The sequence below is a fragment of the Stigmatopora nigra genome, chromosome 3 (genome assembly GCF_051989575.1).
Source record: "Stigmatopora nigra isolate UIUO_SnigA chromosome 3, RoL_Snig_1.1, whole genome shotgun sequence".
Lineage (NCBI taxonomy): Eukaryota > Metazoa > Chordata > Actinopteri > Syngnathiformes > Syngnathidae > Stigmatopora > Stigmatopora nigra.
The window spans coordinates 18,556,212-18,574,074 of NC_135510.1; the positions used below are offsets into that span (position 1 = coordinate 18,556,212).

Here is a 17,863-nt window from a genome sequence, read left to right on the forward strand (position 1 = left end):
GCAAGTTAGCTAAACAACTTGTGTTTTTACTAGCATGATTAGCACATGGCAGCTAAGCCATTGTGCTACATTAGCGTGACATGAGCATCTATAAAGATGTTAGCTGTGCTAAAAAGAGGTAAAACTGCAAAAAGGTGGTTAGCTAGCTGACTTGTTTTGTTGCTAGCCAAAGTGATTACCGCATAAGCTCAGCTAATGTGCTACATTAGCACTATACGAGCATTTCTAAAGATGTTAGCTTCGCTAAAAAGTGCAAAAACGAAAAAGCAGGCTAGCCAACTTGTCTCTTTTGCTAGCCTAAATGATTAACGCATGAGCTAAGCTAATGTGCTACATTAGCACGGACTAGACTTTTTTTACTAACATTTTTTTAAAACAAAAAAACATTTGGGCCTTGGAAAACATTTAACTTTTAGGAGTACATTCATAAAATACATTAATACATTATTATGACAACATTATTATTATTATTTTACATAAGTGCATATGCAGTTACTACTAAAAGACCATATATTTTGTATTTTCTTTAAATAAACACATTAACAGTGGACTTACAATAACGAATCATTCCCTGAAAACATAGCTCGTTTGTCAGTAAAACCCAAAAATGTCATTGTATCAAATGATTAGGCAGCAGTACGATAAATCTAGCCATTGCATTTTTGTCTAATGGCTTCCATCTTGAATGAATAGTGCCCTTTTATGAGTCCCCCTTGTTTACATTTGTTAGCGCCCCCTGGAAAATGAAATGCCCCTCAGATTTATGACCCAGCAAGATTAAATTTTGACACCCAAATGACAAACCATGAAAAAAAGCGGCCTGTTTTATTGTATGACAAATATTAGAAATGATTCTACTCCAAATAATAATATTGCCCTTATGCCTTATTTACCACACACACACACACACACACGCGTGTGATGATGTCATCCAACACAAGGTCAAGCTTTATTGTTCCAATTGGATTTGTCACATGATTGGCTCAATCGTTTCATTGGCCCAACTATGATGCTGTAAACCACTGGTGTCAAAGTGGCGGCCCGGGGGCCAAATATGGCCCGCGGCATCATTTTGTGCGGTCCGAGAAAGTAAATGAGTGCCGACTTTCTGTTTTAGGATGAAATTAAAATGAAGGGTATCGATGGATATTAAATTTCCTGATTTTTGCCATTTTAAATTAATAATTGTCATTTTTATCATTTTTTTTCTGTGTTTTTAGTCCAAAAATGATTTAGTAAAATCTAAAAATATGTTAAAAAATATATAAAATAAACATTGTTTTCGATCTATAACAAAACGGAATATTCAGGGCATTTAATCCAGTTTTTTAATCAATTTATAAAAAATATCAAAATATTATTGTAATTTTTAATTATTTTTTCTGTGTTTTTAGTTCAAAAATCATTTTGTAAAATCTAAAAATATATATGAAAAAGATCAAATAAACATTGTTTTAGATCTATTAAAAAAATGAATATTCAGGTCATTTAATCCAGTTCTTTTAATCCATTTGTAAAAAAAAATATTGTAATTTTTAAATTTGTTTTTAGTTCAAAAATAATTTCGTAAAATCTAAAAAAAATTTTTTTAAAAGCTCATATAAACATTGTTTAGTATAGATGTATATTACAATTTCGATTTTCCCCCTTTTAAATCAAAATTTGTCATTTTTTAATCATTTTTTCTGTGTTTTTAGTTCAAAAATCCTTTTGTAAAATCTAAAATTTCTAATCAGGCAGCTGGATGGGTGACAACCCTATTGCACAATATTGGAGATTAGATTTGGCGGAAACGTAAAAGACGACAAACGAACGGGAAAGTGACAACCGTGATTTAAAGACAACCTCTCGGCACCGACCCGTAATGCTTTGCTAATTAAATACCCTGCTAATTGATTTACGCTAAATCAATAAACCGCGACGATGGTTTACGGCAAGAGTGTCAGACTAGAACTCGATTTCATGTGGGCCGGAATATTTTAGATATCATATTTAGATTTTTTTTTTTAATAAATGGATTAAAAGAACTGGATTAAAAGCCCTGAATATTCCGTTTTTTTATAGATTTAAAACAATGTTTATTTTAGCTTTTTTATATATATTTTTTTAGATTTTACAAAATGATTTTTGAACTAAAAACACAGGAAAAAACGGATTAAAAAATGACAATTATTGATTTAAAAGGGGGAAAATCAGGAAATTTAATATACATCTACTCTTCATAACTGGATTAAAAGAACTGGATTAAAAGACCTAAATATTCAGTATTTTATAGATCTAAAACAATGTTTATTTTAGCTTTTTAAATATTTTTTAAGATTTTACAAAATATTTTTTGAACAAAAAACACTGAAAAATGGATTAAAAATGACAATTATTGATTTAAAAGGGGGAAATCATAAAATTTAATATACATCTATACTAAATATTAATTTGATCCTAAAACAGAAAGTCGGTACTCATCATTTACTTTCCCGGGCCGCATAAAATGATGCGGCGGGCCAAATTTGGCCCGCGGGCCGCCACTTTGACACCAGTGTTCTACAGACTGAGACAGTTTGTCCCTAGGAATGAGTCTGATTAGTTATTATTAGTCTCCTCCCACCCTGCGATTGGCTGGTCACCGATTCAGGGTGTATTCATAGTTTGCCTGGATAGGCTCCGGCACCCCCTCCACTCGAAAAAACGCCTATCGCTCGGGTCCATTTCATCCTTGACCGACGTAAAAAATAAATAAAAGGGAAGAAATATAGCCATTACGTCTTTCCACCTGATTTATCGACGGCGTTATGTTTTCATTTTTTTTTGCAGACCTTTGACCCCCCAACTCATGAATCCGTTTTGGGTTAAAACGTACGACCAGTCGACCGAGTCGGATCGGCGTAATCAGGAAAGGTATCGCCTTAATTACTGGCGGGTGGCCAGATCGGAAAGCTAATTTAATTAAGTGTAGAAAAGGCGTCCCCCTGGGGGCCAATTATGGCGCTGCGCCGTTGAAATATGTCCATTGGGCCTATTTGACTTACTGGCAGGAGATTGCCTTTGTCAGTTAGCTGATTGCATTGATTATATTGATTTGTAACAGCTTTTCGGGTCATTTCATCTGCAAAGGTGACCACGCGTTGTTTATTTATTCCTCCTTGCTTTATATGGACCGCACAATGTTTTGCCAAGTGATTAGACGGAATGGAACGGGAACATAAGTCTTGCAAATGGAGGGGGGGGGGGACACTTTGCTTTCCCGAAAGGCTAACGCTAACAGCTTAGGGGTGCCAGACTCTGGTTGGTTGGTTGATTTCATGTGGGCCGGAGCATTTTAGATATAATATTTAGATTTTTTTTTAATAAATGGATTAAAAGAACTGGATTAAAAATCCTGAATATTCCGTTTTTTATAGATCCAAAACAATGTTATTTGAGATTTTTTTTTAGATTTTACAAAATGATTTTTGAACTAAAAACACAGAAAAAAATGATAAAAAATTACAATAATATTTAGATATTTTTTTATAAATGGATTAAAAGCCTGGAATATTCAGTTTTTATAGATATCAAACAATGTTTAATGTAGCTATTTTTTAAATGTATTTTTAGATTTTACAAAATGATTTTTGAACTAAAAACACTTAAAAAATGATGTAAAAATTACAACAATGTTAAGATATTTTTTTATAAATGGATTAAAAGAACTGGACTAAAATCCCTGAATATTCTGTTTTTTATAGATCTAAAACAATGTTTATTTTAGCTTTTTTTGATATTTTTTTTTGATTTTACAAAATGTTTTAACTAAAAACACAGAAAAAAGGATTAAAAAATTACAATAATATTTAGATATTTTTTATCAATGGATTAAAAAAACTGGATTAAAATCCCTGAATATTCCGTTTTAATTATAGATCAAATTTATTTTATTTATTACTTTATTTTAGCTTTTTTATATTTTTTTTTTGATTTTACCAAATGATTTTTGAAATAAAAACTCAGAAAAAAATATTACAGTAATATTTAGATATATTTTTATAATAAATGGAATGTAAGAACTGGATTAAAAGACAGAATATTCCATTTTTTATAGATCTAAAAAATGTTTATTTGAGCTTTTTTAAATAAATTTTTAGATTTTACAAAATGCTTTTTGAACTAAAAACACAGAAAAAATTGATTAAAAAAATTACAACAATATTTAGATTTTTTATTTTTATAAATGGATTGAAAGAAGTGGAATAAAAGCCTTGAATATTCCGTTTTTTATAGATCTAAAACAATGTTTATTTGAGCTTTTTTATATATATTTTTAGGTTTTACAAAATGATTTTTGAACTGAAACCCCGCCCCTTTTTCCCCATCCCTTATCCATCCAATCCAAAGCAAAGCACGACCCACCACATCTATTTTTCAACGCCATCTTTTCACCTTTAGCCTAGCGCCGGCATGCTAAAGTAGGCTAATAGCTAAATGAGCAGTTCATCAGCACTGATTAAGCGCCCCCGATGACAATTTAATCCTGTAGCGGCGTAGTCATTAATGGCCAAAAGTAAATTAGCTGATTAAACAAGTGAGGGAAATCAGACATCTTGTGGGCGGGGCTTATTGATTGATAGACGAGGAGGCGTGTTTATAAAGCCGGCTAGTCAGCTTGACACTTCATGAGCAAAGTGTCTTCATCAATTTGCATCCATTACCACATCAAAAAAAGGGGGGCGGGGATAAAATCCCATCTGCGGGAGAGGCCCCGCCCCCTCTCGTCAACGCTAGTTTACCGTAAGGTCGTTTAATTTTCCTGAAATAGAGCCACGACAGTTGTGTGTCTTCTCGATGTTGTCGCATCTCGTCTATCGGGGTCTGGCTCCTCCCCCTTGCCGTCAAGGTGTCAAGTTTTTTATTCGGGATGAACGGCGCCCCCCGTAGACTGAAATTATACGTTTTTTTTAGGGGTGGGGGGTGCAGGGAAGGACAAAAGTAATAAGCGGGAGCTGTTTTTTATCAGCATACATTGATTATTATGGCTTTTTTGGAGGGAGAGGGTCATGTGACCTGGCTCAATTATGCCAATTGGATGTGGTGACACTGAGGTTGCCAGGTTGGGAAAAGGCTGAATCATGGCAACTGGACTTTTTACATGACTTTTTTATGTTAATTCGTCGTGAATTTTGGATTTTTATGCGAGGCGTCATCTTAAATTTTAAAAAATGTAATTTAAATTGGGTTTTATTTTATTTTTTTACTTTTTGTTGTTCCTTAGAATTTGTCATATGACCTGGCTCAATTATGCCAATTGGATGAGGTTGCCAGGTCAGGCAAATAAAAGGTGAATTATGGCAATTGGACTTTTTACATGCCTTTTTTATCTAAAACCGTCTTCAATTTCTGATTTTTATGTGCAGTGTCATCTTAAATACCAAAAAAATGTAATTTAAACTATTTTTTTGCATTTTGTTGTTCATTAGAATCACCAGAATGTTTTAATTTTGACTAATTGCAAGAAAACCAAAGTTTTTCAGTAGCCAATTTTAATTACTTAATTTTTAAAGTCACATATTTATGTAAAATAAGATATATAGTATTTATGAAAAAAGTAACTTGAAAATTAAAATGTATATCATTATAAAAACACCAAGTATAAAACAACATGACTTAATATATCATGATGTATTTACTAATTTTAAAATATATTTTTTCAATAACAAAATTTTTGCTACCAAGTCCAAATTATGGTTAAATATTTCCAAAATTTTCCGCAAAATTTTTCAATTTTTTGGGGGACAGTATACAGTCAATTTAAATAAATTTTAAAAAATGAAAAAGCCAGATTTATCCTTTGGTACAATATCCAGATGTCTAAAATTGCCATATTTTTCAATTTTCAGCAATTATAACTTAATTTTTGTCCATTTTTTAACCAAAAACGAGCACAACTTTATTTGCAAATGTCCAATCTAGTTCTTCAGGTAGCGGAGCATCCACGCAAGCCACCTTCGTCGTTGCCGTGGTGACGAAAAGCAGCTCGCCTTGACCTTCCATTGATGTCTTTGAAGATGGCAGGTAGACAGATGAACTAGTCTCTTTCACCCCCTTTTGAACCCGGAGCGCACGCCTTGACACCACAGCAAACACAATACCCGCATTAATGCCACTTAATATACTTGAAAGCAGGTGAAGGAATGACGCATTGTCAACATTAAGGCGGCCAATGGCGTCGTTAGGATTAACGAGTCAAAGGTTCACCCTTCAAAGATAAAAAAAAAACCGTTTAGAAAAATGATCAGCGCACTCACTGTATGTTGATGAGTTAAACAGTCGTGGAAAAGTAAACATTTAGCGCACTATTAACTTAAGCCGATTCAGGAAGGCCGTTTGAGGATTAACGACCATCTTCTTTTGTATTGTTTTATTTGAGCCTGGCTTTTATGGCACTACTTCCAAGTCAAAGTGCAAACAAATGTAGTCATTCACTTTTTTTTTTTAATCTGACTAATTTTAGGGAATTGGAAGTGGAAATCATTCCTATTTTTCGGTTATAGCGTGACGTAAACAAATGTCAGACTATAAAAGACACCATGTATTCAGTCATTGTCAAACACAGTTAGCTTAACGTTAATTTACAAAAACAGTCTAATTTGCACGTATATTTCCTGTTTTTTGTTGATACATTGAACGCCTCGTCTGAAAAGGCACTAGCATGACACTAGGCTAGTGTATCTTATGCTAGCCACTTGCGTACCTATGTTATGCTAGCTGCTGGCAAGCCTATGTGATGCTAGCCACTAGCATACATGTTATGCTATCCCCTAGTGTACCTATGTTATGCTATCCGCTGGCATACCTATGTGATGCTAGCCGATAGCATACCTATCTTACGCTATCCGCTAGCGTACCTATGTTATGCTATCTGCTATCCTACCTGTTTTTCTAGCCGCCAGCATGCCTATGTCATGCTAGCTGATAGCCTACCTGTGTGATGCTAGCCGCTAGTGTACTTGTTATACTACCCGCTAGCATACCTATGTTAAACTACCCGTTAGCATACCTATGTTTTGCTAGCCACTAGCGTACCTATGGCATGATAGCCGCTAGCTCACCTATGTTATGCTACCCGCTAGCGTACCTATTTTATGCTACCCGCTAGTGTACCTATGTTATGCTACCCGCTAGTGTACCTATGTTATGCTATCCGCTAGGCTACCTATGTTATGCTACCCGCTAGTGTATCTACGTTATGCTATCTGCTAGTGTACCTATGTTATACTAGCCGCTGGCGTACCTATGTGATGCTAGCCGCTAGCGTACCTATGGCATGATAGCCGCTAGCTCACCTATGTTATGCTACCCGCTAGCGTACCTATTTTATGCTACCCGCTAGTGTACCTATGTTATGCTACCCGCTAGTGTACCTATGTTATGCTATCCGCTAGGCTACCTATGTTATGCTACCCGCTAGTCTATCTACGTTATGCTATCTCCTAGTGTACCTATGTTATACTAGCCGCTGGGGTACCTATGTGATGCTAGCCGCTAGTATACCTACGTAATGCTAGCCCCAAAAGAACGGTCCTTCAGCTGCCCTAGTTTGGCTCGGTGGAGGTGGTGGGGGGGGGGGGGGTGGTACGGTCCTTTCAATTAGAGCAAGTGGCTGTATCCCCCCCCCCCCCCCCTGTAGTCACCTGCGGAAGATTACTACTTGCCACCAGAGGTTAACTGGCCTGATAAATGGGCTCTGTGACAGACACAAAGAAGACAAAGAAAGGGGAGGAGCCGCGCGCAAAAGTTAGCTGAATACGGCCCCACACGCTCCACTTAATCATGTGACCACCAGCCTGGTTAATGCCCAGCAGGTGAAAGCCATTCCAAAATTTGATCCAAAAGCCTTGCTGACATTCACAAGTTTATCTGAATAGATGATTTTATTGTTATTATACAAGTACTAATGACATTTAAAGATACAGCATAAGGTTATCTCAAGGATTGGATCTGAATTGAACGCCTTTATTGTTATGAAGTAAATGAGATTTATAGCGTCATCATAAAAGGGAACACACTGATTATTATTGAATGCTTTTATTGTCATTATACAAGTATAATGACATTTAAAGTTTCACCAACCAGTGCAAAAATTACAACAACACATAAACTGATAAATATTCAATAAATAAAAACAGTGCAAAAATAAATAAATGAATAATCAATAAATAAGTAATAAATAAATATGTAAGGAAGTGCACAGATAACAACAACAAACAAACTGATAACTGATCAATAAATAATAACAATAGAAAATAAAAAATACATGAATAATTAAAAAAAAAAGAAAATAAAAATACATGAATAATCAATAAATAAGTCATAAATAAATAAGTTGGGAAGTGCACAAATAACAACAAACAAACTGATAAATAATCAATAAATAATAACAATAGAAAATAAAAAATAAATGAATAATCAAAAAATAATAATGGAAAATAAAAATACATGAATAATCAATAAATAGGTAAGTAGGGAAGTCCAAAAATAACAAAAACAAACAAACATAAATATTCAATAAATAATAAGAATAGAAAATAAATAATAAATGAATAATCAATAACTAAGTAATAAATAAATAAGTATGGAAGTGTACAAATAATAACAATAAAAACATAAATAATCAATAAATAATAACAATAGAAAATAAATAATAAAAGAATAATCAATAAATAAATAGTTAATAATTAGGGAAGTGCACAAATAATAACAAACAAACTGATAAATAATCAATAAATAATAGTAATGAATCATCCATTAAAAAAACAATGAATAATAAATAAATATTATTCCCCCGCCATGATTGGTCATCTTGTAGTGAACATTTGTGAATTCCCACTTGGATTCAAGCCCGCGACCAATCGTTCAAAGTCACAAAATGCAAAGTGTTTTTTGCGCATTCCACACAAAGTCGTCCAAAACGAGTGGACGCAGATTTTCTGCAACATTATGTCATCTTCCCGTCACTCAAAATGAGCTAAACTTGCGTGTTTTGTCACTCTTTGGGCGCCATTTCAAGGACGCCCGAAGCGCCTCGTCTCAACGCGCTTTGTCACGACATTTTGATCAATTTAGACGCATGAAAATACACGATGATTTACACCTGCCAGCGCGTCCTAAATTTACAAATCGAAAAAGAGGGCCGGCTCCATCAATCTATTGACAATGTCAAGTGACAAATCCATTCCTGCACAGTTTGGGAAAATTGACTGTTTCCGGGCGGAAAAGCGGCGGCTACTTTGCGCCACATAAAAACAAATTAATTTGCTTAAAACACTTTGACGGAATTGAATTTGTTTCCTTGGTGAAAAACTACCCCTCCCATATAGCTTAGCTCTTTGTTTATATATTATATTTTTATATACACACTAATTTCTCGCATATAAGCCTTATTTGGAACCAAAAAAATCAAGGGTAAGGCTTATATGCGCATAAATTAGACTTAAAAACGCCATAATGCAAGACAATATGGCCGATATGATCATTTATTTCAAAATAAAAAAAAGATAAACAAATACAACACAACAAATTTTACTTTGACGTCTATGAAAGAAATTCAAGAAAAAAAATCAACCATATCTTGCATAAAACGTCCAAAAAACTGCAATTGCTCGCTTGGAGTTGTTTAAAGGTCATTTTTAAAGGCTGAGGCGGCTAATATGCGAGAAAATACCAATAGTTTGAAAAACATAAGAGTTTCAGTGGCTTTCCGTGTAAAATCCTACGATTTTTGGAGACCATGAATGCATCGCTCAGTTTAAATGAATGGGGAATGCTAATATAATCATATTTAAAACTCAATTTCAATTTTGAAAAAGGAAATTATATTCAGCAGAAAGGTGGAAGTTGGCGCAAAGTTACTACTCGGTGCGGAATTTTTCGTAAGTGGTCGGTTAATGCTCCGTAAAGAGATAGTGAGGTGAAAGTAATGATGCTTTGTTGTTAGCGATAAGCTATCTCCCACGTCGGCACACAATGGCGCCCTTGTCAGCGCCGTAGTAAAACAGGCAGTTAGATAGAAGGACTCATTAAATGCTTGTAAAACGCATGTCGTGCAGGAGGATCTTGAAAAGAAGCTTTTGTTATTTTAGTGTAAAAAATAAACAGAGGAAAAGCTGGTGTAAAAAATAAAAAACGTTTTTTTTTGGGCAAAATGTCGACTGTTGGGCTCATACTATACGTTATATTATTTCATGTCAGCATTTTACTTATAAAAGTGCATTAAAATCACAAATTAGAGGCGAAAAAAGTTTTGACCATAAATACTATGCATTTGTCATTATACAAAATTAGATTTGATTTAAAGCTTCACCATAAACCACACAAATAAATTATCAATAAATAATAAATAAATAATGAATAAATACGTAATAATTTAGTAGTCAACAATATAAATAATTCGGAAAGTGCACAAATAAAGAACAAATGAACAGATAAAAAATCGATAATAAAAAATAGATAAGTCATAAATAAGTACTCAACATAATAAAGGAGTAGTTTTCAACATAGACTACTACTTATATTATTTTAATAAATATTTATTTCGTTGCCCACTTCATACGTTTACTCCAATTCCTGACTAGCTAAAAGCAGCCGAATTCTCTTTTTTCCTACTTCCTGTGAATGCACCACTTAACATTTCAAGCGAACGTCTCATTTAGCCCCCAAAAAAAACAAACAAACTTAAATCCAAGTTCCCTCATGACTAAGCTCTACTTTATCTCCAACCAAGCTCAGTCTGCGTTTAATAAACGATAAAAGAAGCGTATTATCTTTATCGACTTTTATTTTGAAGTCAAAGTCTGACAAAAAAAAGAAAGCTGATTTATTGCCTACCTATAACTGCACTGGAATTAGCCTAATTAGCGCTTGTCGCTACACAGGAAGCTCATTTAGTGCGACCGCTACATTTATCACAGATGATTGGCTGCAGGCCTGGTGGGGGGATTTTTTTAGAGGGGTGCTTCAGCACCTTGTTGAATGTTCCATTGTTTCAACATCTTCACTTCTTTAGGGAAAACGTAGTGAAATGTAAGAATTTAAGCTAGCATTACGCATGCTAGCTATGATAGCGGACGTGATGAGGTCACGCTATCTCGCCACCCGCGTTAATGATTACAAAAATCAGCCCGTAATCACCCGATAGTCCGTGTAATGTTTCGGTAAACTGTCGGCGGCAAAGTTTATCGTCGATAAGTGCGTCTTTGTAGGGCCGGCGCGCCTCTTTGATGTCGCGGCGTTCCCACGGCGTGAAGGACGAGCGCCGGCCGGCGAAAGTGTTTGGAGAAGATTTACATTGTCGAAAGGAAAGGTGATGATGGATGTCACTTGGAAATCACTTTCCTATCATTTTAGGTTGCACTATTACAAATTTTTACATGCTATATCAGGGGTGGCTAACAGGTTAGCATTTTTTTGGGCCAAACACAGGCTATGAGGACATAAAACAACCAATCACTCATTATTAAAAGCAAATTAGCATACAATTAGCTTAGCTAGCATGTATTTGGAATGCAGGAGGAGTCCAGAATACCCAAAGAAAACCCACACAGGCCCGGGGAGAACATGCAAGCTCCACAATAGTGAGGACCAATCTGGGATTGAACCCTCGACCTCAGAAATGTAAGGCCAACACACTAACCACTGGCACACCAGGTTAGCCTAGCATGCTAATTTTCGGGATGTGGAAGGAAACCGGAGTACCCGAAGAAAACCCACACAGGCCCAGAGAAAACATGCAAACTCCACATTGGTGGAATCGACCTGGATTTGAACCCAGTACCCCAAATCTGCGAGGCCACCAAGTGAACCACTTAACCACCGGACCGCCTATTTTACGAGTTATTATAATTTTTCGTAATTGGAAACTCTAGAGTAGCTATGATTGGCTGTCCGTCCTCTCGTGCCTTGTGATTGGCCACAGTGTGTCCCTGGAATAGGCTCCAGCACCCCCCGCGACCCCAATTTTTAATTTTTTTATTTAATGTGGGTTTTAATGGTCATATTTTAGACGTCCAATTCCATTTGCAACGACAGTGCGACCATCCCAAGTCTGAAATATTGTTTATTTGAAGGATGTGGCTATTCAGACAAAAGTAGTATTGCAGCGTGTAGTATTTTAAATGATTTATTTCCCTAAAATGACTTTCATTCTCAGCGCTTCCCGAGACGCCGTTAAACTTTATGACCCACAATTGCACACAAACCATATAAAAAGTTGTAATCTAGTCATGTTAGAGGTTACAAGTTAATTATCCCTCTGCCTAATGTGAAATAAAACCATTTGAAGTATTTCAAAATAAGAGCGGGTGCTTCTGTAATACATTCTAAAGAGCTTTTGGATCAATTTTAATGAACGTTATTGAACTCTTCATTTTAATTTGATCCTAAAACATAAAGTTAGTACTCATCATTTACTTCCTTGGGCCACACAAAATAAATCGGTGGCCCAGATTTGGCCCCCGGGCCGCCACTTTGACACATTGATTGGTCACTCAAAATGGTCCTCAGGGAGTCCTTTGTGAATAATTGACCCTTGAGAGTATAACCAGTTAAAAAATATATATTATCTTCGTCCCGCGACTGGCTCTATACGCCAAAATTTATTAAAATCAGCTCCAGCACCCCCTAGTAGTCTCAAATACGGAACAAAGCCAAATATGTCCAATAAACATGAATCGAAATGAGTGGAAAAGTCACCGAGACATTGAAACGAGTGCTCATCTCGCTTAAAATATGAGCTGTCGGCCTGCCATGTCAGGTGAAAATTGGACACCCAAGTTATTATATATAGTTTCTCTCACATCGTAACAATTGACTAATCTTCTAATGCAGTTCTCCTAGCTTTGAAGGTGTTTTCATGGGGGTGGGAGACAAGGGTTGGACATGACCTCACTCACTCACGTTGCTTTTTCATGGGGTATGCGTGCGCGTGTCCGCATGCGCGTGCGCGTGTGTGGAGAAACGAGCGGGTAATTAGCTGATTAGAGGCCCGTCTCAGCCAATCGCGGGCCCCCCACAGTCTTGAATAGAGTAAGGAGAGAGAGAGAAAGGAATATGGAAGTCGGACCCCGATCCGGTAGTCGTCCCACTTGATAAAGTCCGTTTCTAAGAGGTAGACGTCCGGGAAAAAAAAGACAATCGCCATCCATGTCCGCTTTAAAACTTTGACTTCTCGCTAAGCGGTTATGGATAAATCGAAAAACTTTCGCATCGACGCCCTGCTGGCGGATGACAGCCGAGAAAGGGACGTCTCGCCCGGCTTGAGTTGCGACAGTCCCGCGCCGTCGCCTCGGAGACTCCCGAAGACTGGCGGTGTGCTCCACCTAGCGCACCCGGCGTTGACTTCCGTGGCTCAGGCGGGACTCGCGGCTATGTACCCGGGGCCTGCGTACCCTCTGGCGGCGTTGGGAGGCCAGCACCCGGCCTTTGGTGGTGGCTTCTCGCCGCTTGCTCATGCATACCCGGAGCACCTGAAGGCGGCTGTGGCCATGGCGGCGGGTTCGGTGCCCCTCGAGTGGATCCGAGCTGGGATTATGATGCCGAGATTGACCGATTATAGCGGTAAATATAATGATTTTTTTTTTCAAATTAGGAGATTATGATGTCTAAATGATAACATTTATTGCAGTGTTTTTCCTCCTTAACTTTGAACTAAGATAATTTTGTGCAATACTTTTTCAGTTTTTTACACCCAACCAAAAAACATTTATTGCAGTACAAGTTGAACTGTTTACACGCAACAAAAATGGTTTTATTGCAGTACTTTTTATTTTTTTTAAATGCTAACATTTATTGAAGTAATTTTCCTCCTTAACTTTGAACTAAAATCACGTAGTGCAATACTTTTTCAGTTGTTTACACCCAACAAAAACATTTATTGCAGTACTTGAACTGTTTACACGCAACAAAAATGGTTTTTAGTGCAGCACTTTTAAATTTTTTTTACATAAGACAAAAATCGTTTATTGCAGCGTTTATTTTTAAATGTTTATATCTCAAAAATCATTTTACTCTACATTTTACACCTGAAAAAATCGTTTATTGCAATATTTTTCAGCTTTTTACACGCCACAAAATCGTTTTTTGCAGTATTTTTTAAATTATTGTACACTAGACAAAAAATATTTATTGCAGCATTTCTTTCAAATGTTTACATCTCAAAAATCATTTTATTCCACATTTCACACCTGAAAAAAATGTTTTTTTGCAATGATTTTTTTCAACTTCTACAAAAATCATTTTATTGCAGTACTTTTTACACACCAAAATATCATTTATTGCACTATTTCAAAATTTTATACCTCCCAAAAAACAATCACAGCATTTTCATCCCCTTAAAAAACCTAAAAACACAATAACATAGTACTAAGCATGTTTATTTTCCTCAAAATTAAAACTTTATTGACTTATAATTGACTAAAAACTCTTAATAAACATATTTCCAGTCACAATTAACCAAATAATTTCCTAAATGAAAAAAAAATATTCAAGACAAGCTTATAAAATATCATATTAATAAAATTAAGATGATCACCAAAAATTATTCTCACTTACACTTATTTTATTTCCTTTTTTTGTCCATGTAAAACATAAATTGACCAAAAAACATCTTATGGTGGCACAAACAAATGAATAAAATTGCTCCTCAATGGTTTTGGAGGTCATCGATAAAATCCAAAAGCCGCCATTGAATTTTCATTACGTTAATGTGTTTTTATGACCCAAGCGTCAACAATCTATTGGCGTAAAGCCTTATCGTAAATGAGGCCTCTCTCTTGTGTGTGTGTGTGTGTGTGTGTGTGTGTGTGTGTATTAAACTTCCCGTGTCTTTGATGTCATCATCTACCGTAAAATTTCACCTTTTTCATAACTTTTGTCAACAAGGAGATCAATTTAAGGGACTATTTTGTCGTTCTACAGTGCCGTATTGTTCGGACTATAAAGCACGGTGTCAAAGTGGCGGCCCGGGGGCCAAATCTGGTCCGCCGCATCATTTTGTGCGGCCCGAGAAAGTAAATGATGTGTCGACTTTCTGTTTTAGGATCAAATTAAAATGAGAGTATAGATGTATATTATATTTCCTGATTTTCCCCTTTTAAATCAATAATTGTCATTTTTTAATCATTTTTTTCCAGTTTTTAGTTCAAAAAGGTTTTGGTAAAATCTACAAATATATTTTAAAAAAGCTAAAATAAATATTGTTTTAGATCTATAAAAAACGGAATATTCAGGGCTTTTAATCCACTTCTTTTAATCCTTTTATTAAAAAAATATAAATATTATATCTAAAATGGTCCGGCCCTCATCGACATTAATGCGACCCGTGAACCAACCTGACCCCCTTTGTTGTAGACCCACCCAAATAAAATGCAATTTATATTCCGTCAAATACGGTAATCAGCAGTTAAATAATGGTCATTTTAACCAAAAAGATAATAATAATACATTTTTCGTCAACATATCTTGCATTGTGGAAAATGTTTGGTGTTCTAGCCCTACGCACAACGACAACAACAACAACAAAAATGAGCTCAAAATGGCAGTTGTATTAAATGGTTTTAGCCATCGGGTTTTGGTAATGAAAGGGTGGCGTGTATGGTTTTTTTTGTGGGCAGGACCTCCATCAGGTTTGTTGGGGAAATGCCGCAGGCCTCGGACGGCCTTCACCAGTCAGCAGCTGCTGGAATTGGAAAACCAGTTCAAGCTGAACAAGTACCTGTCCAGACCCAAACGCTTCGAAGTGGCCACGTCCCTTATGCTGACCGAAACTCAGGTAAGGAAAATAAAACCCATATTTTGTCATATTTGTCGCTAAAAAACAATGAAAAACTGAATTCTGGTTAAAGGTGGTCCGGTGGATAAGTGTTTACCATGTCAGGCTCGCAGCTCTGAGGTCCTGGGTTTGAATCTAGGTTTCTCCACCTGTTTGGAGTTTGCATATTCTTCTTTGTGGGTTTTGTTTGGGTACTCTGGTTTCCCCCCACATTCCAAAAACATGCATGCTAGGCCAACCCAGTGTCTGAGTGGTTAGTGTGTTGGTCTCACATTTCTGAGGTCGAGGGTTCAATCCCAGGTTGGTCCTCACTCTTGTGGAGCTTGCATGTTCTCCCCGGCTTGCGTGGATTTTTTTTAGGGTGCTCCGGTTTCCTCCCAAATCCCCAAAATTTGCATGCTAAGCTAATTGTATGCTAACTAGCCCCCAGGAATGAGTCTCCTCATGCCCTGTGATTGGGTTTTCAGGGTATCTATCCACACCCCACCTGGTGCCCATAGTTAGATGGGGTAGGCTTCGGCACCCCCCGCAACCCTTGTGAGGATAAACAGCACAAAAAAATATGTTTCAATTTATTTAATACTCACATACTAACATAACTGACTTTTCGAAATTGTTTCATTCATTTTCTGTCTCGAATATCTTCATCAGGGTCGCGGAGGGTGCTGGAGCCAAGCCCAGTCGATCCTGAGTGTGTGGCCAAATGTTTTTCGCAAATGTTTTTTCTACGATTGTTTTCATTCTGACATTTTAGGAACATAATACATAGTATCATAAAATGTGATTTGATGGAAGGTCGTTCCGTTTTCCGCCACCAGGTGAAAATCTGGTTCCAGAACCGACGAATGAAATGGAAGCGAAGTCGAAAAGCCAAAGAACAAGCCGGCGCCGGCGCCTCCGTCCCCCCCGAGCCCGACGCCAAACCCCCCGCCGACAAAACTTTGGAGAAAAGACCAATCCGCGGCGACCTGCTTTTGGAAGACGACGATGACGAGGATGAAGAAGATGAGCTAGAGGAAGAAGAGGAGGAGGAAGATGAGAGGCGAGGGTCTTTTTCAGTAGTGGTGGGGAAGCGGGTGGGCTTGGACGTCAGTTTCCACCCGCATAGTCCGTTTTCCGATGGCGAGGAAAATGGCGTGCGAACGGACAGGAAGATGTTGGCTGGACTTTGAGCTCCGCCCCTTTTTTCCATTTTGCATAACAACTTGCACTTTTCAAGAAAAAAATGGCCGACATTCAGACTTTATAGTCCCCAATTTCATTTCCTTGTATATTTGTTACATTCATTCATTTTCTGAACTGTTTTATCCTCCGCGGGGGGTTCTGGAGCCAACTTGATAAAGGCGAACCATGTGGGAGGAAACTGGAATACCCATAAAAAACCCACAAAGGCCCAGTGAGAACAAATTTATCACTTTAAAATTTGAATCTTGGCTAATTTAAAAAAAACTGGGTGGTCCTAATACAAAAAATGTATTTGATTGGTTCCCCAAAAATATGAATCATGCGTGTATTTAGCTGTAGTTTCAATTTATTCAATAACATGGCCTAATTTAATTCATAAAACAATATTTTTCCCAAATGAACGGCTGTTTAGAAGTTAAATATGTACGCTTTGAAGAATGGACGTTAAAAACTCATTTTCATATTCAAAGAAATATGGATTGTATATAAATGTAATATAGATGTGTTGATATGCATGATTATGTTGTGTAAGCAGGTCAATTAAACATTTAGTTGAAGAAACCTCAGGAAATAAAGGGAAATACTTCAGTGGAAAATGCCTGACCCCTTGTGGTTAAAAATGTATATACCATTTTAAAAAACGTTTTGTTTAAACCGGGGAAACATTCCGTTTAACAAAGGTTGAGCACCTCTGTCAGTCAAGTTATACGAACTTGTTAGTTTCCGCCATTTTTCAAAATAAGAGCTGGACTGGTTGTAGAAAAAGAAATTTTTGTGGGTTTTAATTATTTTAAGATGTAATTTTGGGTTAAAAATTAAGACCAGAAAATCCCTAGATGTAAAAATGACAGTAACCACTAGTAGGCGCTGAAATGAGGGTCC

The 17,863-nt window shown here is 36.5% G+C and overlaps 1 protein-coding gene across 1 annotated transcript; it reads left to right on the top strand.

Moving 5' to 3' along the window:
* Positions 1-12,881: 12,881 nt before the first annotated feature.
* On the top strand, positions 12,882-17,102 carry mnx2b (motor neuron and pancreas homeobox 2b). Its single transcript, XM_077713559.1, has 3 exons — positions 12,882-13,584; positions 15,639-15,796; positions 16,615-17,102. Exons 1-3 carry the CDS (start codon positions 13,209-13,211, stop codon positions 16,966-16,968), a joined length of 888 nt encoding a protein of 295 aa, XP_077569685.1. The 5' UTR covers positions 12,882-13,208; the 3' UTR covers positions 16,969-17,102.
* The last annotated feature ends 761 nt before the right edge of the window (positions 17,103-17,863 follow it).